At 41.9% G+C, this 27096-nt stretch overlaps 1 protein-coding gene across 1 annotated transcript in view; it reads right to left on the reverse strand.

The window, feature by feature from the left end:
* Window positions 1–27096, reverse strand: part of LOC109912287 (E3 ubiquitin-protein ligase SH3RF3) — a 353152-nt gene that overhangs the window by 80227 nt on the left and 245829 nt on the right. Inside the window, exons 2-3 of the mRNA XM_048598487.1 lie at window positions 15524–15799; window positions 1477–1572 (exon numbers count right to left, since the gene is read on the reverse strand). Of these exons, the coding sequence (XP_048454444.1) occupies window positions 1477–1572; window positions 15524–15799 (372 nt within the window). The remainder of the gene's footprint in view (window positions 1–1476; window positions 1573–15523; window positions 15800–27096) is intronic.

The following is a 27096-nucleotide window of genomic DNA, read 5'->3' on the forward strand; positions in this document are numbered from 1 at the left end:
CTCTCTCTTGGTGGACACCCACATGCACAGGTGAGCATGGAAGAGGGTCAGACAGTTGGGTAATGCAACCCCCACCGCAGCCCACTGTCTGGATCTATGGACAGACACCTTGGCCAGGCTCAAGAGAAAGACATTCAATCTACCCAGTCCCCATGCAAGCCCTGCCCCATCCTGCATGGATGCCCATAAATCAGGCTGAAGTTCAACCAAAAAAGCAGCTGCAAACGAAAACACGAAAGATAGTTACTAATATAATAACAGGAAAATAGGAGATCTCTTTATATAGATTGGTTAGAATGTAAAACTAGCTATCACAGGAAGGGGTGGGTAGAAATAGCTTAGATTCTCTCAAAGGAAATCTGAGAAGTCCATGAGAGAAAAGGAAAGAGAAAGATAGGTTGAAAAGATAAAATAAGGAAGATAGAACGGAAGGGGGCATGTACAAAATATAAAAGTCATAAAACACTTTAGTCCATTTTGTACTGTATTTTCTGTATAATTTTATATAATAGATTACCCCAAGTAGAAAAGCTTTAATTAACATTCTCCTTCTGTGAAAATAAGGATAAATATTCCCACCGAGTAGAATGGTCTGTGATTTGAACAGCCTCACATGGTGTCCCATTGCCACTCAACTCCTGTCTGCCTCCAGCAGGCTCAGGTCTCTCTTTAGGTGCCTACCTGGGTGTAGAGTTATGTGCAAATTGGAGCTCTAGTTGACATCAGGCCCATGATGATACGAGAATGGCCTATTGATCATTCATTACAGTACAGTCTAGAGGGGAGTCCATTATAAACTTACTCCAGCAGCTGAGCCCTGAGCTGATGCCTTTCACACCCACAAATCACCCCGGAATGTCACAACATACTTTGGTGCCAGTAGTAATTCCAGACTCTGCACTTTTGACCTATTCAAAGCAAGCCTCCTTGGGCAGCAGATTAGGAGAATGAAAACGAGTTCTAGGAGTTAAAACAGCCCAGCTGATGACACCCTCCTACTCACCCAAAATCCAAAACAATCTCACTAATACCTCCCAGTCAACACATTAGTTGAGCAACATAATATTTGAAAGGTCAACCTCACCTTTCAACTTCCTACAGAGATAAAGTCAAAATGCACAGTAAACCTCAATAATCATTAATAAAAGCAAAATCATGAGGATGCTGGAAATCTGAAGCAAACACACAGAATGCTGGAGAAACTCAGCAGGTCTGGCAGCATCTGTGCAGACAGAAACAGAGCTAATGTTTCAGGTCCAATAATACTCTTCTTCAGAATACATCTAATACTTCAGCACAAGAGTTTCTCCAGCATTCTCTGTGTATGTTTCAATAATCATTACATTGTAAACTAATGTAAATTATTAGCTGTATTGGCTCTAATATACAAACATATAGATGATTGGTCATAAAGAAGTATTACAAATCAGACACTTTGAAACACAATATAAGTTTCTGTTGCTTTAATAGACTCACCTCAACATACAAGAGTGGAAATATGCCTATCTTATCTCCTAACATTCCTTCTGCCCAGTTGTCATCCACCCTCCTTATGACAGTCAAAATTTCATCCTGAAAGGAGAAATGATATATATATTAAAAGAAATCAGCTGAATTTCACAATAACAAAGAAAATAATGTACATGAGGACCAATTATGCTGAAACCCCTATTTCTTTTGATGTTTCAAGACAACATTTCTTTATGTCATTCGCTTGTCTCATAAGCATCACCTTTACTTTCTTCTTAATCTAGTGATATTGCTAACCCTCGCTATCCCTTCTGATCCCCATGAAATCTCTCATCCATTCCTGAACCTTGGTTTCCTTTATTAGAACAGAAACTCTTTTTTTAGTGTCTCTGTAACTTTTAACTCGAAAAAGCCCAAGCCGATCAAAGTGTTCAATGCTCTCCAACAAACCTTACAAATGCTTTTTCCTGAACAGGTCACCAGGGCAAGATTGTCATTTGATAGATGGCTCCTTTCATACTTTATGGGTTGAATTTTATGAGGACCTTAGAGGAGGATGTGGAGTCAGGGAAGGGTGGGAGGTGATGGGGAGCACGTTTGGAGGGGGTGACAGGTAAGCAAATTCTGAAGGACAAGCATTGGCTGGTTTCCTGCTTCTGGATTCCAGCCTCTCTCCCAGGGGCAGGTTGTGTCCTCTGACAACAACCCACATGATAAAGCTGTGATATAAGTAAGGTCACTGAGTGATTCATTTTCAGGAGGCAGCAGTTATGAACGACAAGCCTAGCTCAACTGCTGTAATGAACAGTTACTACCTACAGTAGGAGGGGCCAGTGCATTCCACTGGCCATCCACCATCCACCTTAAATCAGGCCGCCCCTGATTATTACGGGTGCTCACAGTTCATCTGCTTCAATGGGTGTTGGATTCTCACTGCTCAACAAGTAGATTGAATCCAACACAGCAGTCAAATAGAAAGATGCCAACTCTTCAATTGGTAAACTGGAACGTCAGGCCTATGTGCACTCGATTGACTAATGATTGACCATGTGTATAAGACAGCCGTGATTTTCAACCGAAGTTGATAGGTTTAACATTAACACAGCTTCCTGACAAGTGATCAGGCTCTGGCAGGGAAAGAGTTCACAGGAGATGTGGGCCAGGGGGAGGCTTGGCTGTAAGGAATTTGTTATTCTCAGTGTTACTAGCACGCAGAAATGAGACAGAACACGTTTCCTCTCTTAAAACGCGTAATTCAAACAAGTAACCTCATAAGTATCTACTTGCCAGGGCTGTGTTCCACTACAGAAACAAAAGTACAATTCTATGAAGAGCTTGACACAATCATGTCAGCACAATTCCTAAGCAGAACATATTTACACTGAGGAATTTCAAAGCAAGAGTGGATGCTATGTACAAAGGATGGCCCTCCTACCTCTGACATCATCACCTGAGAAAGGTAAATGAGATGAGTTGGAGACAACTTGAGCTTTGTTGATACCATGACTTTTGTGTAACTGACACCTTCTTTCAGAAAACCAAGCCACAATATAACTTGGAGACAGACAAGTTCAGGGCATTGTCAATAGCTCAAGTTGATCATCGCCTGTCACGATTCTGAACAGCGTTCTCAATACACACAACCATCATCGCTCTAACTGAGATACACACCATTCCCTGGTGTGCAGTAGTGTTATGGTGCAACACTTGAAGCTTTTTCATTCAAAGCAGAAATGCCATCCTCATAGCAACAGCAGCCATATAGTCTACGATAAAAACAAACAGATCCTCAAATTAAATAAGGCAGCATGGTGGCTCAGTGGTTAGCACTGCTGCCTCACAGCGGCAGGGATCCAGGTTCGATTCCAGCCTCAGGCAACTGTGTGAAGTTTGCATATTCTCTCTGTGTCTAGATGTGTTTCCACCAGGTGCTCTGGATTCCTCCCACAGTCCAAAGATGTGCAGGTTAGGTTAATAGACCATGCTAAATTACCCTTAGTGTTCAGGGATGTGTAGGCTAAGTGGATTAGTCATGGGAAATGCAGGGAGAGGGTGTGGGTGGGATGCTCTTCAGAGGGTTAGCATGGACTTGATGGGTTGAATGGCCTGCTTCCAAACTGTAAGGATTCTATAAATGAACAGGCAATCTCTGTTATGTTAACGTGTCGGATCCGATGGCCCTTTCAGTTCTGAGGAAGGGTCACCGGACCCAAAACTTTAACTCTGTTTTTCCCTTCACAGATGCTGCCAGACCTGCTGAGCTCTCCAGAACTTCTGTTTTTGTTCCTGATTTACAGCATCCACAGTTCTTTCGGTTTTTAATGTGCCACTGACAACTGATTCCAACTTTGCCAGAATATCTACAGGTCCTTCTACACTTGGAATGGTATGGACAAAAAGGCAACAGGTCCATCAGGAAAGAAAGTAGCTCCATTGAATATAAATGTATGCAAGGTCATTACTGACTGTAATAAATAATGGGAGAGAGGGTGGAACATGAAATTGAGCTGCACACTCAGCAGAAAACTGTATTCAAGGAAGCTCTAGACACCACAGAGAGCCTGTCTGTCACAGCAGAACTGGACATTGAACCAGAGTAGTAGCAAAGCTTTCCAATCACTCGAAAGCCCCAGAGGCTGATGCTACAGGACCTGAATTCTTCAATCAGGGGAAGCAAACTTCTCTGTCTCTGCTGTAGGGAGGGAGTAGTACCACCGGATATGTAAGAAGTAAAGACCCTGTGACCCTATACAAGAACCAGGTGAACACAGTAATTGCAACGACTATTGAGACATTTCCCTGCGGAGTAGCTTAGGTTAAGGGTTTGTCGTGTTGGTCCTGTCAGACTGCAGATTCTGGCTGAACACATCTTCCCTGAATCTGAATGTGGTTTCAGAACAGGGCGATCTACAACTGACATGATTGTCACCAAGTTGCTCAACATGATCGTCTCCTTCCGCGTTCAAAATGATTATCTCCTTATCCAAGGTGATCAATAAGGTTAGTTAAGATAGGTCTACATCAGAATCATTTACGATCTGTAATGAGAGGTCAAACAGGGTTGAGTGCTGGCACTGATAGATTTTGGTACATTATTTTCTTTGTTGCTGTCATATACCTTGAGACACCTTGTGTAGGACATCTCTTAACATGGGAATACTGTTGCACATCAGCAGACACACAGTCCTTGACAGAAGGCAGATCCAGTTCCAGTGACAAGGAAATCTTGATGACTGGGGATCTCTTTACTGCAGCAGCCTTCATCCGCCATTGCAGCTGTCAATATTACACAAATATCTTTCATCGCTGCTCTCTTGGAAAAGAATTTTCAAGTCTCATGTGATGTCTTTGCTAAAGCATAGCGAACAACTGGTCCCAGCCTCAACCTTAAGACGACTCAAATCCTTACTAAACTGTCCCAGGTCAAGTTGTGGTCCATCCTTCCATTAAGATTAATGGAGAAATCCTCCCAAAAATGGAATAATTCCTTGACCCGTGAAGCCATCTCCTATCTAAGGCTGATATTGATGCAGAGATTCATCATCGCAACCAATCTGCGAATGGCACCTTCGGATGCCAAAGGATGAAAGTTTCCAATGACCATGATGTCCATATGGATACCAAGATCCTTGTGTCTAAGGCAGTCTTCCTTTCAACTCTTCTGTATGGGTCTGGAACGTACACTATGGTGAGACGTCTCCTCAAAACCCTTGAGAAGTACCATTAATGCTGTTTGAGATGGATTCTCCACATCAGCTAGGAGGACAGGTGTACTTACATCAGTGTCTTTGAAGCAGCCAGTAGCATTGAGATCTTGATCATCCAAAACCAACTCTGCTAGGCCAGCCATATGTTTAAGATGTCCAAGTTCCAATTATCAAAACAAATTTTTGTCCAGCTCATGGAAAGTACCCATTCGAGAGGAGGACAAAGGAAGCATTTCAAAGACTGCCTGAAGAAATGGAGCACAGATATCAATGCATGGGAGATGCTCATTCAGAAGAAACCGACTTGTAGGAAACTCCTGTATGAAGGGATTCAATACTTCGAGAACAGCGTTCAGCAAGAGAAAATACAGAAAAGAAACAACAGAAAGGAATGCCTGCCAAACACATGGGCAGAGTTACAGCTCTAAGATCAGGTTCATCAGCCACACAAGGAGCCATAGAACCCATGATCAGTGACACAGTATTTCCTAGATGGACAATCATACTCATTAGTGAGTGACGGACGATGACAATGATGTCTCGAGGTCATCTGCAAAGGATGTCTGCTTTCATACTGACGGAAAGCTGTTCAGCCTTCTTCACCTGAAATCCAAGATTAAGGTAAACCATGTCCTTATCAGAGAGTTGTTCCAAGCTGTGATATTCGGCACTAACATTCTACATAGAGGCGTGGCTTCAGCAGCAGCTGGACAGACTCTCTTAAAGCCATTGAACTTGGTTTGACTATCAGCAACAGGAAAACAAATGTCATGGTTGAGAATGTAGCCCATACTGCCATTTATCAGGATGGACAATGTGTTGCTGGAGTTTGTTGATAGCTTCACAGCTATCCAGGCTACACATTCACAGCAATCTGTCATTTGATGCTGAAATCCACAATGTATTGTTAAAGCTGCAGCTGTTATATCCAAGCTGAAGAAAAGTGTGTGGAATAACAGCAACTGACTGAGAACACCAAACTATGAGCTTATTACCCTGCATCCTCAGTGCATTCCTCTGAGGGAGTGAGGCCCAGAACATATAAGCTAGGCAGAGGAAAAGGTTGAGCAGTTTCTACCAACACTGTCAGACATATCCTTCACATCTCTTGGCAAGACAGGATCACCAACTCCAGGGGCCCTGGGAGGATACTAATTCCATTAACACACACACAATATTTAGCCAACAACATCGTGAATGGCTTGGCCACATTCATCAGATAGGTAATGGCCACATCGCCAAACTCCTTCTTTCCAGTGATTGGCTGCTAGGCTATGACCTTCTAGACACCCATACCTCCATTACTAGGATTCCTGCAAACGAGAGACAAAGATGGCAGACAACTGGGAGACAATTGCTGATGGCTATCACCTCTAAAAGTTGACTGTTTGAAAGGGCAATGGAAGAAGAAAGGAGATACAGAAAGCCCAACTGCTCAAAAGAGGGCACAGGGAAAACAGAGGCCAGAAACTGCCAGACTCAGGCTTTTGAACTTATCAGGCAATGTTTAACAGAGTTGACCATCATGATGTGAACTACAGTCTTACAAGTTGTAACACTTCCACCATTCATCTAAAACGGAAGCAGTCTGTGTCTACATGCAGCAATACCTGGGCAACATCCAGAATTGGGATGATTAAGCATACAGTGAGTTAGGCATGGTTAAGACAGAATTCAACCATTGCCTCTTGGCATTCAATGGCATTACAATTACTGAATACCCCACTATCTAGATCCTGGGGTTACCATTAACCAGAAGCAGAACTCGACCAGTGAGATTAGAATTATGGTTATAACACCAAGTCAGAGGCTGGGGGAATGAGGAAGCAAGTATCTCACCTCTTCTGCTCCTCATAGACTGTCCACCATCTACATGGGACAAGTCAGGAGTGTGATGGAATGCTCCACACTGGCCTGGATGGGTGCAGCTTCAACAACACTCGAGAAGCTTGGTAACATCCAGGACATAGCAGTCCACTTAATTGGCACCCCATCCAGGAACTTAAACATTCACTACATCTACCACCAATGCATGGTGGAACAGTGCACACTTTTTACAAGATGAACTGCAGCAACTCACCAATGCTCTTTTGATAGCATATTCCAAACCTCTGACCTATACCACCGAGAAGGACAAGGGCAACAGATACATGGGAACACCATCACCTGTAATTTCCCCTCCAAGCCACTCACCATCCTGACTTGGAAATATATTGCTGTTCCCTCACTTGCTGGATCAAAATCCTGGAATTCCTTTCTGAAAGCATCTATTCCCCAAAGGCTGCAGCAATTTAAAAAGGTAGCTCACTATTACTTTTTCAAGGGCAAATTAAGGATGGGCAACAAACGTTGGTCTTGCAATTGACAAGCACATCCTATGAACTAACATAACAAAACTCACCATTACTTCACAGATATTTGTCCCTCAGCAATGCTCAGAGGGAAGATTCCATTCTATTCAGTCTGGCCTCATGGGGCAATCATCTCATTTCAGGAATCAGTCTTGTGAAACTTCACTACACAGCCTCCGAGGCATGTATATTCCTCAATATCGTATTTTTTATTGCAAGATATATTTTTTTTTATTGCAAGATATACATTGCACACTCCAGTACTGTGCGAAAGTTGTGGCATATTACTTTTAAACAATGGGCCTCAGGACAGGACATCAGCAAAGCTTAAAAGCCATACAATATGTTTGGGTGAGATTTCTTTAATGTTTACACTGGCGACACAATGAAGTCCGCTGTCTGTTGCAACAAGCCACACGGTATGCACCCTCTGTCTCCAGACCCTGGCGTCATCCCTAATGGGCAAATATGCAGACAGCCTGCTAATTCGCCACTTGCTATGAGATTAATTAGAGATGGACGATAAATACTGGCCTAGCAAAAGACACCCACATCCTGTGAATGAATAAACAAAAAGCTAGACTCAATGCATAGTTTCTGACTCTCTCATTCTTCTGAACAATGAGACTGCGTGCCAATCTTTCCTTCCTTTGGACTCTTAAACAAATCTTCCCTAAAAAAACTACTTCCTTATTTACTTTGTGTCTCTTAAGCTTTGCTGATGTCCTGCCCTGAGGGCCATTGTTTTTCTGTAATATGCCACAATTTTCACAGAGTACGAGAGTGGTGTTACATTTCTCTTGCGATATAAGTAGGATATTTAGGGATGCACTTGCCTTGGAGGCTATGCAGTGAAGTTTCACTATATTGATTCCTGGTATGAGAGGATTGCCCAGTGTGGCCAGGCTGAGTAGAATGGGGCTCTCCTCTCTGCAGTTTAGAAGAAGGAAAGATGATTTCACTGAAACACAAGACTCTAAACAGTTGAGTGGTAGAGTAGTTTAACAAGATCGATTATGAGGGGATACTCCCCTCTGGCTGGAGAGTTTAGAAAGCTACAGAGGACCAGTATGGCTTGAGATGAGGAGATCTTTCTTCACTAATGTAGCTTGTGAATCTTTGTGGATGCTCGGATGTTGAGTAAATTCAAAGAATTTTAACATGTTCATGAGAGGAGGGCATTTCTGTTCTGGATAAGAGAGAAACTGCTAACTAGTTTTGATTTTATGATGTTCTCATGCTACTTGTTGTCTCCTAGAACTTGCTCAATTGCCTTAGGGAATTAAGAGAGGAATTTCACGGAATTAGCTGAGTTTCTGTTTTCTTTTTTAGAGCCCCAGTAGATAATATGGTTAGGAAATGGACTTGCTGCACCTTTAAATTAATGGGGTGAACTTAATAGTGTTTTCCTGATATGTTTTCACTTCTAGCTGATAATCAAAATTCACAATAGAATCTAAACCATTTATTTTCTTCGTAAATGCAATTTCTACTTGCCCATCAAGTTGTTTTCGAAAGCAAAACCAGTTTGAAGACAACTAGGAAAGAGAGACAGACAGATGACAGAGGGCATTGACATGCTGCAAAGAACAACAGAATATTGGAAATCTCTTTTTCTCCCCCAAAAAGATGGAAAATGTTAAAATAAATCAAGCAAGATGGTGAGACCAAGTAACAATTTTAGAATTTTTCTGCTGATGATATTAAATTGTCAATTTATAACTCAAATGATTTATTCCTAAAGTAGCCACCAGCTGGTTCCTACATGATCTGCCCAACATCTGGATGCAGTATAACTTCACGGCAATTTTGATGAAGATTTATAAATAAACGGCACAATGATGTGTAATTGTGCTGGTGCGCAATATATTTTTAATTGCTCCAAGGGTGAAGCATAAAAGTTACTCATGGAGTGAAATGCATCTTGGGTTGAACCAGAACTTCTGGGATTCTGTGCACACCAAAGAACAAAACTAAAGGTAAGAGCATAGTGTAACCTCAATACCACACAGTCATACAGCTGTAAAGCACAGAAACAGGTCCTTTGGTCCAACTCCTCCGTGCCGACCAGATATTCCAAATAAATTTAGTTCTATTTGCCAGCATTCGGCCTATATCCCTCTAACTCCTTCTTTTTCATGTACCCATCCAGATGCCTCTTAAATGCTGTAATTGTATCAGCCCCTGCCGCTTCCTCTGGCAGCTCATTCCATATACCCACCACCCTTTGCGTGATAAAGTTGCCCCTTAGGTCCCTTTTCAATCTTTCCCCTCTCACCTTAAACCTATGCCCTCTAGTTTTGGACTCCCCCACCCAGGGGAAAAGATCTTATCTATTTACCCCATCCATGCCCCTCATGATTTTATAACTTCTATAAGGTCACCCCTCAGCCTCTGATACTCCAGGGAAAATAGCACCAGCCTATTCAGCCTCTCCCTATAACTCAAACCCTCCAATTCTGGTAACATACTTGTAAAATTTTTTCTGAACCCTTTCAAGTTTTACAACATCCTATCTATAGCCACGAGACCAGAATTGCATGCAGTATTTCAACAGTTGCCTAACCAATGTCCTGTACACCTACAACATGATCTTCCAACTCCTATACTCAATGCACTGACCAATAAATGCAAGCATACCAAATGCCTTCTTCACTATCCTATCTACCTGTGACTCCACCTTCAAGGAACTATGAACCTGCACTCCAAGGTCTCTTTGTTCAGCAACGCTCCCCAGGACCTTACATTTCAGTGTATAAGTGCTGCGCTGGTTTGCCTTTCCAAAATGCAGCATCTCACATTTATCTGAATTAAACTCCATCTGCTACTCCTTGGCCCATTGGCCCATCTGATCAAGATCCTATTCTACTCTGAGGTAACCTTCTTCGCTGTCCACTACACCTCTGATTTTGGTGTCACCTGTAAACTTACTTACCATACCTCCTAGCTTCACATCCAAATCATTTATATAAATGACGAAAAGCAGTGGAACCAGCACCAATCCTTGTGACACACCATTGTTCACAGGCCTCCAGTCTGAAAAGCAACCCTCCACCACCACCCTCTGTCTTCTACCTTTGAGCCAGTTCTGTATTCAAATGATTAGTTCTCCCCATATTCCATGTGATTTAACCTTGCTAACCAGTCTACCATGAGGAACTTTGTTGAACGCCTTACTGAAGTCCATATAGATCACGTCCACCACTCTGCCTTCATCACTCCTCTTTGTTATTTCTTCAAAAAACTCAATCAAGTTGGTGAGACACAATTTCCCATGCACAAAGCCAGTTGTCTATGCCTAGTCAGTCCTTGCCTTTCAAAATACATGTAAATCCTGTCCCTCAGGATTCCCTCCAACAACTTGCCTACCACCAATGCCAGGGTCACCGGTATATAGTTCCCTGGCATTTCCCTACCATCTTTCTTAAATAGTGGCAGCACGTTAGTCAACCTCCAGTCTTCCAGCCCCTTGTCAGTGGCTATCGATGATACATATATCTCAGTAAGAGGCCCAGCAATCACTTCCCTTGCTTCCCACAGAGTTGTAGGATTTATCCACCTTTTTGTGCTTTTTAAGACATCTAGCACCTCATCCTCTGTAATTTGGACATTTTTCAAGAGGTCGCAATTTATTTCCTCAAGTTCTTTACCTTCCATATCCTTCTCCACAATAAGCACTGATGGTTAATTCTCGTTTAGTATCTATCCCATCTCCTGTGTTTCCACACATAGATGGCCCTGCCAATTTTTAATGGGCCCAATCCTTTCCCTAGTTCCCCTTTTGTCTTTAATGTATTTGTAGAATCCCTCTCGATTCTCCTTAACCGCGTTTGCCAAAGTTATCTCATGTCTCCTTTTTGCCCTCCTGATTTCCCTCTTAAGTATACTATTTATATTTTATACTCTTCGAGGGAATCACTTGATTTCTGCTGTTTATACCTGGCAAATGCTTCCTTCTTATTCTTGACCAAAACCTCAATTTCGCTAGTCATCCAGCATTCCCTACACCTACCAGCCGTGCCCTTCACCCTAACAGGAACATACTGCCTCTGGACTCTCTTCATCTCATTCTTGAAGGCTTCCTATTTTCCAGCCATCCCTTTACCTGTGAACATCCGCCCCCAATCAACTTTTGAGAGTTCTTAGCTAATACCGTCAAAATTGAACTTCTTCCAATTTAGAACTTTAACTTTTGGATCCAGTCTATCCTTTTCCATCACTATATTAAAACCAATAGAATTATGGTCACTGGCCCCAAAGCGCTCGCTCACTGACACCTCAGTCACCTTCCCTGCCTTATTTCCCAAGAATGGGTCAAGTTTTGCACCTTCTCTGGTAGGTACATCAACATACTGAATCAGAAAATTTTCTTGTACACACTTAACCAATTCCTCTCCATCCAAGCCCTTAACACTATGGCAGTCCCAGTCTATGTTTGGAAAGTTAAAATCCACTACCATTACCACCCTATTATTCTTACAAATAACTGAGATCTCCTTACAAATTTGTTTCTCAATTTCCCATTGACTACTGGGGGGTCTGTAGTACAATCCCAATAAGGTAGTCATCCCTTTCTTATTTCTCAGTTCCATCCAAATAACTTCCCTGCACCTAATCCCTGAAAGATCCTCCTAAATACAGCCATAACGTTATCCCAAATCAAAAATGCCACTCCCCTTCCTCCCTTGCCCCCCTTTTCTATCCTTCCTATAGCATCTATGTCCTGGAACATTAGGCTATCAGTCGTGTCCATCCCTGGGCCATGCCTCTGTAATTGGTATGACATCCCAGTCCCATATTCCTAACCATGCCCTGAGTTCATCTGCCTCACCTGTTAGGCCTCTTGCATTGAAAAAAATGCAATTTAGTTTAGTCCTACCTCGTTCTCTACTTTGTTCCTGCCTGTCCGGTCTGTTTGACTTACTCCTTTTTCCAACTGTACCAGTCTCAGACTGATCTCTTTCCTTACTATCTCCCTGTATCCCACCACCCTTTAGTAGTTTAAATCCTGAGTAACTCTAGCAAACCTCCCCACTAGTACATTAGTTCCTTTCCAATCAATCCTTCTGATACAGGTCACTTCTACCACAGAAGACATTCCAATGATTCAAAAATGTGAATCCTTCTCCTCTGCACCAGCTCCTCAGCCACACATTCATCTGCTCTATCCTCCCATTCATACCCTTACCAGCTTGTGGCACTGGGACCAATCCAGATATTATGGGGAGGCAATGGCCTAGAGGTATTATCACTGGACTATTCATCTAGAGACCTAGATAATGTTCTGGGGTCCTGGATTCAAATTCCGCCATGGCAGATGGTAGAATTTGAATTCAATAATTATCTGGAATTAACAGTCTAATGATGACCATGAATCCATTGCCGATTGTTGGGGGAAAAAAAAACATCTGGTTCACTAATGTCCTTTAGGGAAGGAAGCTGCCATCCTTACCTGGTCTGGCTTACATGTAACTCCAGACCCACAGCAATGTGGCTGACTCTTAACTGCCCCCTGGGCAATTAGGGATGGGCAATAAATGCTGCCTAGCCAGCGACACCATCATCCTGTCAAAGACTTAAAAAGACCCTCAAGGAATTACTTTTTAAATTCCTGCCTAACTTCCTATATTCTCTCCTCAGAATCTCATCCTTTTCTCCTCCTATGTCATTAGTTCCAATGTGTACAATGACCTCCTGCTGGCCCTTCTCTCCTTTGAGAATATTCTGCACCCTGTCTGAGAAATCCCTGGCTCCAGGGAGGCAACACCCCATTCTGATGTCTTGCTGTCAGCTGCAGAATCATCTGTCTGCACCTCTGACTAGAAAGTCCACCATTACACTCGATCGGTTGGAATCTGGCGTGCCCCTCATTACATTAGAGCCAGTCTTGGTACCAGAAACCTGGCTGCCAGTGCTACATTCCCCTGAGAGTCCATCACCCCCTAAATTTTCCAAAACAGCTCACTTGTTTGAAATATGGATAGCCATAGGAAACTCCTGCACTATCTGCCTATCCCTCCTACCTTTCCTGGACGTCACCCATCTACCTGACTGTATCTTCGGTTTATCTCCCTTCCTGCATCTGCCTTTCCATCATACTCCCTAGCTCTTATAAATTCCCCATTGCCTCTAACTTCTGCTCGAATGGATCCATGCGATCCAAATGATTCGCAACCAAACACACTTCCTGCAGAGATAATCATTAGTAACATGGAAATGCTCCCTAAACTCCCAGATCCAACAGGGACAACATATCAGTCTACAAAAGGCCACTTTTTCACCTTAACAATCCACAGACCCAGAAAATTGCACAGTCTTACTGCTCTAAAAGCACTGCTCCAGGTTAGCTTAGTACCTTTGTTTTTATATTTTTAAAGTTTAATCAAAAGACAGATCTCAATAACAACATTTAATCAAAAAGAAACCCATGTACTCACTATTGTAGATTTACAAAAGAAAAACAGTAAAGTGACACTTTAAAAAGCCACTTAGCTGCTCCCCTGCCGTGAGCTCCCACACACAGGTTTCTTCAAGGTCAGCTATGAATTTTGCTGTTTGTTTATTTTCCTTAGAATGAACTCCGATGTCCAGAGATACTTGAAACCAGATAGCAAAGGCAACAGCTATGCAGGTTTTTGCTGGGTCAGATGGCAGTCTAGGTTTCTTTCTCCATTTGAATCACTTCTCATATGGTCACTGCCTTTGTCTCTCTTCCTCCTTTTTAAAGTGCTGTTGTTTTGATTTTTTTCCCCCAAAGTTCCAAAACAATGCAACAGCTTATAAAACAGTAATTACTGCTCCTATAATTTAAGGAAATCAGCTCCCACATTGAAACTAACTCAAAAAAACAAGCAGCTCTTACAGCCACAATTTTTTCCCGTCCTTCATCTTGGATTACTTTAACATTTTGTCAGCACTAAAACAGGGCATTATAGGCCATGTCTACAGAATGTGGAACAAATTGAGACAGAAATGTCTTCAGATATTTTGAAGTGAATGCAAAGTGATTATGAATTACCTCTGTAGATTGTTCAACAATTGATGTCAACTTGAGAAACCAATCTAGTCATTTATATATTTTCTATTGTGTGCAAACTGTTATTTTACTTAAGCTGACAGTTGTAGGTCACATTGGACCCGACTTTTGCCTGAATACTACAGCTAGCTGAAATCTATGTCTGTAACTGAACTTTAGCGTAAAGTGAAGTCGCATTCAAAACTTGTTCCACCATGATCGAAAGCTAAATCTCATTTTCTCAGTTATAATACATATCTTGCAACACCAGTGGCAACCCAAATACAATTGGATAGGAACCAAAAGAACAGTGGATGCTGTAAATCAGAAACAAAAACAGAAATTGCTGGAAAAACTTAGCATGTCTGGCAGCATCTGTAAAGAGAAATCAGTGTTAACATTATGGAGCGAGTGACCTTTCCTCAGAATGTTCTGAGGAAGGGTCACTCGATCTGAAATGTTAACTCTGATTTCTCTCCACAGATGCTGCTAGACCTCCTGAGCTTTTCCAGCAATTTATGGTTTACAACTGAATATGCACAGTTATTGAATAGTTATTTACATAATTTTAATCTGTTACTTGACAAACCTTTACAAGTGTCAGAGGAACATCTGAACTGAAGAGCAAAAATGGGCTTTGAGATAGATGTGGGTAAATGGAACGCATAATATGGATGTTAGGTAAATTGATTGATATTTTGGAACATTTTTACTACGGCCATAACTTCTGTAAAATTCAGGAGCATGAGCCCTTATTTATCTTACTTTTCAAGGAATGCAAGGATCTGCCTTAGCAATGCAACATTATTGTTAGATAGTTACAAAAGTTCTAAAATTTTCTTATATAGTGCTTTCCAACACTGCTAGATGGCAGAGATGGGTGGGAAGCTCATTTTATGATCATACACTAACTGGGTAAATATAAAACATTTCCTGCTTAAAAACTGATATTTGGTACATTTGTTCAATAACTATTTTACCTTTGAGAAAGTCAAACAGTCCTTGTCTTGCTCTTTATCCTTTACTTCAAAGTCATAAAGTGCTTTGCCCTGAGGTGGATGCTGTGGAAGAGGCTTGATGCATTGAATATAACTAGCTGGGAAAAAGCCATGGGTACCATTAAGCTCGCCATGATACCAGTTCTCATCCACCTTACGTCGTAGAATGATGAGATCACCTTTGCAGAAACTAAGATCGCCAGGTTCCTTCCCTTCATAGTTGTAGAGAGCCTTAGCACATGGTAACTGTGGAGCACTCTGAAATCCAAAACACAGCAATGATTAATGTTTACTACCCGTGCACAGTAAATAGATGCATTCACATCAGAGTTTCATACTTTGTACTGATAATTCCAATTTCTAAATGTAAGCATTATTTCCATTTAACTGAAATGTGGTTAAATTGGTACTTGTATCTCAGCAGCTTTTACCATAATGTGACTGTCTAATTTTACTCAAAATTCTGATCAAACTTGAATCTCCACTAAAAAAAGCAATTATTTAAAATAATACCACCATATGGGTCATTCACACAAGTTTTTTGGCTCCAATTCAACAAATATTGAAGTGAAGTCAATTTATTCTAAGTTTGTAGCGTTAAACTATTTATGGATAAGTGTAGCTTGCTTGTGTCATTAAATAGCAGAAGAAGCTGGAGTTACTCACAATGCAGTTCTCAATGTGCAATCTAACTACAGGCAGCCTATTCTGAACTGTAACCAAACAAAAGAAAGGAAACAGTTGCTCCATGTTTCTTTTTGTCTGATATTCCCCTCAGACCAACCACTTTACAATTACCTATATATAAGAAATCCTGAAAATCTGAAATTGGAACAGAGAAAATGCTGGAAATACACACCAAGTCCATCAATAACAGAAATAAATCAAAAGGTAACAACATTTAAATATTAACCTTTTAGTTTCTCCTTTCAGTTGCTGACCTATCTTGCTGTCTATTTTCAGCATTTTCACATATTTCATTTTGTATCCTCAACATGACTGCGGTTCTAAAATATATCCAAAACGAATCATGGGCTGAAGCAAAACGTTACACAGATCTGTAGCATGTGCATCAGTATGATCACGATGTGTAAATGTATTATGCAGATTCTAACATGGAAATACAGTCAATCCAGATTCTGAAATCAGCAGCTGAGTTATACAAAGTGTTGTGATCCTGCAACCCTCAGCTTAAAAAGTCAGGGGTAGTGGGAGATCGCCCGGGCACTCATTAGCCTGGAGGCAGGATCTGTGCCTCTTAAACACAGCACAGCAGCAGCTCATCACCACCTTCTCAAAGGCAACTAGGGATGAGTAAGAAATGCCTGTCAGTGAGGGGGTGCCCACAATCCATGAGTGAATAAATAAAAATCCCTCCTCAGGTAGTTGCTGCTCAATCAGAGGCCGACAGTACCATGTACCAGGATCACCACTGTTGTCAAGGCAAGGCTACATGTGGGAATTGAGGAAGTAGTCTGTTTTGGGTTAGGATTTTGTTTGAGGTGTTGGGGCCAAGGGTCAGTGAGGGGGCAGATGTTAGACACTATGGTGGTGTAGGGAGCCTGGTAGAGTGACACCATCATGGCAGATGGTGCAATTTCAAATCAATAAAAACAAATCTGGAATTTAAAGCCAACGCAGTGGCCACCATTGTCCATTGTTGTACAAACCCATCTGGTTCACTCACATCCTTTAGGTAAAGAAATTACCATCCTCACCTGGTCTGGCCTATATGTGACTCCAAACCCACAGCAATGCGGTTGACTCTCAACTACCTTCTGGGTGATTCGGGGTGGGTGGCTAGGACCTTTGATTGGCCTAGAGGGATAGTTAAGGAGGCCTGCCTACCACTTGCCCGTGCAGGAAAACCTGCCAGGCTGCTCACTTGGCATTGGCCTCTCTAGCTGCTAGCTGCCCACATTAGGGCCTCAATGGGCCGTGCAGCATGACTCCTGCCACTGGATTTAATACGCCCTCTACCTCACCCTCAGTGAGGAGCATTAAATCTGACTCCAGACAGCCATTTGAAATGTAACCAAAGTGTCCTTTTATTTAATTGTAGTGTGGGGTCGATTCGTTGAGTGCATGGGCCCTTTAATTTATCTTTCATGAGCTGCCCTCTAGCAGCAACAACTTAACCTAGCCACACAATTCGCAACAAACACTTATCATAATAACCAAGGGTAAACCATAAAATTAAGTGTCTAAGTTTCTTTCAAGGAACTGAAATAAAACTGGACTTCTTGGTTATTGGCTTCACAGGTTCTAATGTTGTGCACACTCTGCAGTTCTGATAAATTGTCTAAGTTACATGGCACTTTCATTATTGCAAAGGATAGACAATAAAAACAAAACATTTTTAAAGCGTCAGCTATTTTTGTGTGTCTGCATTGAGGTGAGGGATAACAGTCTCTTTTAAAATACTTCTTCTTTCCTGTGTAGTTTGAGGAAGACCAGGTACTTTACAGGTTTAAAAGTGGTGACCTTTTGCTCATTTGTGAGCTTGCACCATACACAGTAAATATTGACCTGAACACGATAGCCATTGTCCTGCAGAATAACCTTGACACCTTCTATTTCTGCATCAAGCTTGTAATGTCAGCAAATAGCAATGGCCCTACTTGCAAGACTGCTGATAAGGTGAATTTCATACTGTGTGGAGATGCAATTCTAGCAGCAACATCGACTGGTGAAGGTAAGTTTGCATAGATCAGCAGGGGAGAACCCGTTAAGTCTTAGCAACAAGCACAGTGAGGATTGAGAGTGCATTCGACAGCTCCATCTAATATGTGAATTTGAGCACATACAGTCAAAGGATGGAGGAAATAAAGTATGTAAGGAAATCCTTACACACAGCTGCAGATTCAATGTTTGTGAACATTTGTCACTAAAACAGAACTTTACTGCACAAATTACGAAGTACATAAATTCAATAAATAAAGACTCAAAAATGCCAGTTATATAGCAATGATTCTGTGTAGATGTCAATGGCTTCTTTCAGCAGCATGTTAGTCAATAGGCTTGACACATTGACAAAGGCATTGCCATCAATACTGAGGTTATATGTCGTCTTTAAGCAAGTGAAGAAACCCTTCACTGTGCATTTGGTAAACTCACTCCCTGTCTTGGTCCGGTCAACCATTTGATCAATTCATGCTGTGCATTTACACAATAGAGTGCAATGAAACATCATGTTCGTATGTCTATGGCAACCCAAATTACAAAATCAACTCAATGGGATAATTATTTTCTGATCATTCAATAAGTAGTTAGGGCAGCCAACTCAGACTTCAGCTGTTCCATGAGATGTTTTTCCTCCAAACAAGATATCATTGATTGACCCGTCATTTCCAAACTGTGTGTAATAAAGCCATCTTTTTTAAATTTTAGCCTTATTTTTTGACCTATGTTAATAGTTTAAATGGATACTAGGCTGGCTTCCTTCTAAGCTAGATTTATATCAGCAACAACTCTCTTTTTATCAAATGACCTTGGCTCCAGTCTGAGACCCTGAATGGTAGGACACTGAGTAGTGTTGTTGAATAGATAGGCCTAGGGATTCAGGTTCATAGTTCTTTGAAAGCTGCATCACAGATAGACAGGTTGGTTAAGAAGGCATTTAGCAAGTTTGCTTTCATTGCTCAGACCATTGAGTAGAGGAGTTGGGACATCCTCTTGAGGTTGTACAGGCCATTGATGAGGCCACTTTTGCAGTACTGTGTACAGTTCTGGTTGCTCTGCTATAGTAAGGATAGTATTAAATTGGAAAGGGTCAGAAAAGATTTACCAGGATGTTGCCAGGGCTGGAGAGTTTGAGTCAGAAGGATAGTCTGGATAGGCTGGGACCTTTTCGTTGGAGTGTAGGAGTTTGAGGGATGACATTATAGAGGTTTATAAAATCGTGAGGGGCATAGATAAGGTGAATAGCAAAGGTCTTTTACCTAGGGTGTGTGAGTTTAAAACTAGGGGTATATTTTTAGGGTGGGAGAGACCTGAGGGGCAACCTTTTCACACAAATGGTGGTTCATTTGTAGAATGAACTGCCAAATGAAGTGGTAGATGCAGGTACAGTTACAACATTTGAAAGACATAGGAAAGGCTCAGTGGGATATGGGCCAAACGCAGGCGAGGAGGACTAATTTAGTTTGGGGAACTTGGTCGGCAAGGACAAGTTGGACTGAAGGGTCTGTTTCCTTGCTGTATGAGTCTCTTAGTTTCTTGTCGAAGGCTTCGGAGGTTGGCTGTTAGGCCATATCAATGCAATTTTTCCAACCCAGCAGCAAAATGTAGGAAGTTGGGACCAGTTCTTCCTCTTACATCAAGTTCTGGCATCTCGGGGGACTTTTCCAGCTGGGATGTGACTTGGAATGAACTGGAGCTGTCTAGATGCTGTACTATATAACGTGTGCATTTTCCAAGCAAGTTCAGCAGGGGCAAGTTCAAGCAGGGGCAAGTTAAGCAGCTATGTTTGATTTAAGAGCTTATTCCTCTAGTAACTCAAACCCTGGTTGGTTGGGCTATTTGAGCTCATTGTTCTCAACTTCACGAGTCGAGACTTGCTCGACGCTGTCCTCTGACACACTGCTGGCTACCAGTGGGGAAAAGAACAAGCAGGGCTGCAAGCAGCAGAACCCGAGTGCTGAGAGCACAGCACACGTGCCTGACCGCAATGCAAACACTGCATGTCATCTCACTGCGCCTGTACGGGAGTGTAGTCTGCGATTGCATCTCATCCTTCCTGTTCAGTTAAATGGTCATTGTGGCTGCCAGGAATCAATTCATAGAATCCTACAATGTTAAAATCACTCAGCTGCTTTTAGTAGCCACTGGGAAACTGAGGGCAAATCCTGTAGTCTCTTGGTGATTCTGGGAGAATTGACCACCCTTAATATGTGTAAATATGAGGAGCACAACCTTGTTTTTCTCCCTGTGTATCACCAGTTACTGCACTGTCCACCTGGAACATCAGATGCATGATAGCAACAAGGCCATGCCCTCAATGATCTAAACTTCATCCGGTCTCTCCCATGTTGTGCACGCACCTTTAACCTGAAGTGATGTTGGATGAGCAGGTCTGTGGCCTGCATGGACACATCTGCTGCTCGACAGCCCCATCACACCTTGTCTCCATCAAGCCTCCTGTAGTCTCCCCCTGTCCTCGCCACCTTCCTCACTTTTCTGTTCCCCCTACAATTCTTCCTCGGCTTCTACTTCCTCATCCAAGGGTAGGGTCTCTAACGTGCCCTCCACCAACTCAAATGCCAGACCCCTTTGTTGCACTGAGGTATGTAGCACGCAATATGTCATACACTGGCAGGTTCACATTGTATATACTGCCAATGTGGTTGACGCATCATGAGTCGGAGTCCTTTTTCGATGGTGGTTTCATGGTATTTTCATTGGCTGCAGCTGGAATATAAACAGCCTCCTCCTCTACCCGAGGATGCTTCCATACTGCTGTGGGATTTGTATGAATAGTTGAGGCAGTGCTGAATCCCAGAGGATAAAAGAGTCATGGAAACGGCCAGGGTAACAAATATAGACATGAAAAAACCTCTTGGCTAGTCACACAGCAGATATACATTCAAGGAATGGTAGTCCTTTCTACTCACATAATTCTGTGTGGGAGCCCTCACTGTGACATGAGTGCAGCTGACTGCACCCTGAACCTATGGAAAGCTACCGAGGCAAACCATATCACTTCCTGTCTTTGAAACACAGTGTCTGTATCGTAGATGATGAACTGTCTAACCCAGTGAAAATGTAAACATTCACAGTGGATATACACCTCTGCCCAGCTGACTGGAAAGTGCTACCCAAGTTGGCTATGCAGTGTTTGAAGAAGCCGGTTGCAAATAAGCTGAGGGTTCCCTTCAATGCCAATGACAGTGACATTAGCTTCATTGAGAAGGCTGAAAATCTTGGACATTACCTCACTGGAGAAAAGCAACCTCCTCCTATGCAATCTTGCTCAGTTATAGATGGGTGAGCCTGCCTCTGTACACTCTTTGTTTTGGGTACTGCTTGAATCTCATTGCCACGGGCAAATTGCGTCGAGTTTTTTCCTGCCAAAAGACCTGAGCTTGTGACACGAGGTTCATAATTCTGCTTCTGCTGGTGAGCCTCCATCACTTGAAGGTGACCTAGTGCAGCTCCCATGACCACTTCTGCATGATTACAAAGTTGTCACAGGCTCACACAGTAGTTAATGCCCTGTTGCTGACAGGAATGTAGCTGGGCTGGGTTCGGTTTCTCGTTCTGCTGTGCTGGCAGAGAATGTGTGTGTTTGCAGACAACCACAGACTTTTAAAAATCGAAGGGAGACTTTAATGACAACTGCTGCTAGCCTCTCCTGCATACCTGCCGAAAAGTTCCCGACTCAATGAAGGAGTTGGGTTTTAAAGAGGCTTATGAAAGCTGCACAATCTGATGTTTGGACTTGGAAACAAACCTCCCCTAGGCCCTTATAATGGTGACTCCAACATCACAAAATGCGTGTGTAGGGCCGCAGCTCCAGGCCAACATGAACCCATTCTTGCAAATGGGAAGTGTGTGTGCTGTTCATTTTAAGGAAAAATTATAAGATTAGTCCCATGACTTCAATTTTTACTATTCCTACACCTATTTCCAACTATGTGGGGTCATGAAGGTCCAGCCTTACGGGTTATGACATAGAATATAATGGACACACACATTAATTTAATCTGCACCTGAAAAGAAGCTAAACATTTTATGAGAAGCCCCTCACCTGAAAACATTATTAAGGATGCTCGCGGATACAATTAATCTTTACTTTCTTTCTCAGAGGTCAATTGACCTGCTATACATTTCCAGCATTTTCTAATTCCACATTTTGACAATGCAATCTCTTGCAGATTTTCTTCCAGGCACTGAGCTCCTCAAGGGCTAAACATAACAGTAATTTATTTTCACCATAATGTGAACCATAATATTCCAATGCCCCATCCTAAAACTGTATTGTACAAATGATTAAAATTGGTCCCTGAAGCATTAATTATTTCACTTCTCATACTTTTGAAAATAGTGACATGTGAATGGGCTCTAACTCTTCATTTAATTAATGTAGAGTCAAAGTAATGAATTTTTATTGCACTCTCCTGAGGATTTCATTAATATTTATTGTTTCGTTACCTGATTCGGCATATTTTTCAGGCTTTGACAAATGACTAGCTATACAAAACTTAAAATTGTGAATGTGTGCTAGTTACATAGTCTTCAACAAAATTTTATGAGTGTAAACATTTGGCCAGTTTCTTAAGATGCACAGTATAATTAGAGTTGTTGGGAATTCACAGGCTGATTACAGAATTGCTGTGGTACAGAAGGAGGGCCAGTCAGGCCATTATATCTGCACTGGTTCTCCGAATGAGCAGTATGACTTTGTGCCCTTTTCCTGTCTTTTCCCCCTAACCTTGCATCATTGCAAGCTTCCAGAAGTAATATATTATTACAATATTATTTATTCCTTTCACTATGGATGGTGAATCCTCTTCCTCTTCATCTCTTATCAGGACAGTCCACAAGCTCTCCACTGTTTCCGTGAATGGAGAGACAGCCAATCACTCTCTGCTTCCAGCCTCTTCCACCTGACTGAACAGGTATTCTCACATTGAACAACTTCTTCAACGATATTCACATACCTCAAATAAAAGCTGTAGCTATGCCTGCCTTTTTTTTGTGAGATATATGGAATATTCTTTGTTGTAGTCCTACTCAGCCCACTCCCTCGCCTCCTTTTCCAATTCATTGTTTGCTGCTCTTGCCCTGAATTGGAAATTTCATTGATTGCTTCCAATTGCCACCATTCTCTTGCCTTCAGATAAGGTTTCCTTTGACTATTCCTTGCCTTGATTTAACTGTCTCCATTTCAGCATTTAGACTAACTACCAATATTCACTTTAGGACTGCTGATTCCCACAGCTACGCTGACTACACTTTCTCACACCCTGTGCTCTGTAAGAACTCCCTTCCATTCTTTTAGCTTTTCAGCCTTCATTTCGTTGGATGATACAACATTACATACTTGCATTTCCAATATGCCGTTCTTTTTCTTCAGCTGCAGATTCTTCCTGTTGTGTTTGACTGGGACCTCACCCATATCCATTCTATTTCATGCATTTCTGCTCCCACCTCTTTGTCCCACTCCCAGACTCTCAATAGGGCTCCCCTGGTCATCACCTTCTACCCCACCAGCTTTAATGGATCAACCCTCTGCCGTAATGTCATAAGTGAACACATCCCTTCCTTTACGCCATGCCCTGTCCACTTTGCAGTCACACCCAATACACACTCCTTTACAATGCAAATGCAGGAGATAGAACATCTGCCCTTTACCCGATCCCTTCTAATCATCCAAAGCTTCAAACATCCTTCCAAGTGAATGAGGAACTTACTTGTACATCTTTCAATTTAGCATACTGTATTCACTGCTTACAATATGATCTTCTCTACATCAAATTTACAATGGTTACATCATAGTAGGAAGTCATTTGGCCTTCTGCATCTGCAAGAGCAATTGACTTAGTGCCACTCTCCTGTCTTTTCCCTATAGCTCTGCAATTTTTTCCAGTTCAGATAGTGAACCAATTCTCCTTTCAAAACCATGATCGAACCTGCCTGCATCACACTCTCGGGCAGTGTATTCTAGATTCTAAAAGCTTTTTTTTTGCACAGCAAGTGGTTAATGCCAGTATTGTTTCTTTTGCCAATCACCTCTGGTCCTCAATCCACAAGCAATGGGAATTCTTTCACCAAATCTACACTGATCAAACTCCTTATGGTTTTGAATACCTCTATGAAATTTACTCTCAAGTTCTCTTATACGAGAAGAATAATCAAAACTGGGATCGTTTTTCAGAACATAGAACACAAAACCATAGAAGATAGGAGCAGGAACTGGCCATTTGACCCTTTGAGCCTGCTCTGCCATTCAATATGATCATGGCTGATCATCAAGCTCAATGCCCTAATCCTGCCCTTTCCCCATATCCCTTGATTCCTTTAGCCACAAGAGCTATATTTACCTCCTTCTTGAAAACACAATGTTTTGGCCTCACCACTTTCTGTGGTAGCAAATTCCAAAGGCTCACCACTCTCTGAAGAAATTTCGCCTCATCTCAGTCTCTATTCAGTCCTGAGGAAGTACTGCCATATCGTAGAAGCTGTCTTTTAGATGCTCCTGCTTAGATGTAAAACTCACATGGCACTGTTTCAAAGAAGAGCAAAGGAGTTACCCTCAGTGCTCTGGCTAATATTTATCCACCAAACAACATCCCAAAAAAAAAGTTCTGGTCATTATCACATTGCTTTTTTGTGAGCTTGCTGAGCATAAACTGGCTGCCATATTTCCTGCATTAAAATGGTGATATTTTAAAAAGATCTTAGTTGGTTATTTGGATGATACTATGGCTTTAAAAGGTGTATTTTGTCCTGTTCTTTTTAAATGAAGAAAGATTGAGACAGAGGTACTGGGCTGTTTGCTCCAAAGCCAATACGGTAAACAGCTTGTGAGGCCTTGGGTTTTTTTTAAGTTGGAATAGAAATAGCCTGAATGAGTGGGGTCAAGCTCCCACATAACCAGGATTTTTTTCAGTTTTAGCCTTCAGTAGCAGTTGCTGGGGGTCTTGAAGCTGGATTTGGAAGCTCTTGTTTCTCTCTCTGTTACAACTAAAAGCTGGGGTTCTCTTCCTGCTGCTAGAATTGCATGTGAGACAATGTATTTTACTGAATTTGCCTTTGCCAAGTGTGTTTATGGGATGTTACATTGAAATTGAAAATTGGAACATTGAAATATATATATATTTATAATGTATATATAAAAACAATATAGATATATATACACATATATAAACATTTTGATAGAGTTACAGTTAGGCCAATTCTTTTATTTTATTTTTACTTTGTCTGTATTTTAATTATAGTGTATGAATAAAGTGTTTCAGAGATAGTAGGAACTGTAGATGCTGGAGAATCTGAAATAACATGGTGCAGAGCTGGATGAACACAGCAGGCCAAGCAGCATCAGAGGAGCAGGAAGGCTGACGTTTCGGGCCTAGACCCTTCTTCATTTTCTGACTGCATATTAGATCACTGGGGTGAGTGCCTGGTCCGGAGTGGACTGCAGATGTGACTGGCTAAGAGCAGCAGCATTGCAAGCAGCTTCTTTAAGAAATCCAAGTGTCCTGTAGGGAGATGCAGGCTGGCCTTGGCTGTAAACCACTTTCACTGCTAGCCTCAGTGCTGCAGGGCAGCGAATTGGAATTGGAGTGGAAATAGGCCACAGACTCCTCACCGATGGCAATCTGAACTTTGTCTGGAGTGTTCAGGAGCTTCAATCTGTACGTGCACAGATTGGTTTTCGAACTTTTTCAGTCGCGTTTTGATAACTTCTCGACCAAATTTACATGTGTAGTGAAGACGTTTAGTTGGTGCCAGGCTGCCACTATTTTTATCTGTGTGTGTGTGTACTACAAACAACACTACAACCAATTTCAGATTGTTAATCAAGCTCACAGTATGGTGTACTGAAAACTACATAGGGCATTCTATATATTAAATATGCAGGGCCCTGGGCTTTGCAGACAGAAAGAACATATACACACACTGTGCCTCTTTCAATTCCACAAAGTGACAGCCATTCGCTGGTTCATTTCTCAAGCCAATTCTCTGGCTAATCTGAGTTGCTAGACCTGCTGAGTGTCGAGCAGTTTCTTTTTTCATTTCTATCATTTTCTATTTAATTTAAAATATCAGTAAAGATATGGGTTATAAATGAAGCAATGAGTTCTTCACTAGTAAATCCCTTGTGATATCAATTGGAGTCACATAGCCTAGTTCTTTGCATATCATTGATTCTCCCCTTTCTGTATATCAGACTGGCCAGTGTTTTACTTCTGTCCATTATCCCTGTAATTTGCTGTGCCTTGATTGTTTGTACAATTTTCCCTGCTCTTACATACTGTCACTGCCTTCTTTTACCAATCTCAGTTAGAATTCTGGTGGTAACTTTCCCTACCCCAGGCTCTTAGTCACATTCCTTGGCTGTTCTCAATATATTCTCAACTATTTCTCAGATGTCAAGACAAAGTGAATGGGCAAAACTACAGCAAGTGGAGTTTCATCCAGAGAGGTGTGAACACCCACTTTGGATGAGAGGAAGACAAAGTTGAGTATTCCCTCAAAGGCGAGGGACGCAGCGCCAAGAGGGATGACCAAAGGATTCTGGGTGTTCATGTATATAAATATCTAAAAGTAGTGCTTAGTACAAAAGGCAACCAAGAATAGAATGCAGCTCTTTATGTCATGAAGGTTGAAACAGAAATGAGTACATGATACATCGGTTTAGCTGCATTCAGCTTTGCTGGGGGGTGGGGTGCTAAGCCTCAGGAAAGATAGAGATAGTAGGAACTGCAGATGCTGGAGAATCCGAGACAACAATGTGCAGGGCTGGATGAACACAGCAGGCCAAGCAGCATCATAGGAGCAGAGAGGCTGACGTTTCGGGCCTTTTCTGATGAAGGGTCTAGGCCCGAAAC

This window comes from Rhincodon typus, chromosome 6 (genome assembly GCF_021869965.1).
Source record: "Rhincodon typus isolate 14 chromosome 6, sRhiTyp1.1, whole genome shotgun sequence".
Classification (NCBI taxonomy): Eukaryota; Metazoa; Chordata; class Chondrichthyes; order Orectolobiformes; family Rhincodontidae; genus Rhincodon; species Rhincodon typus.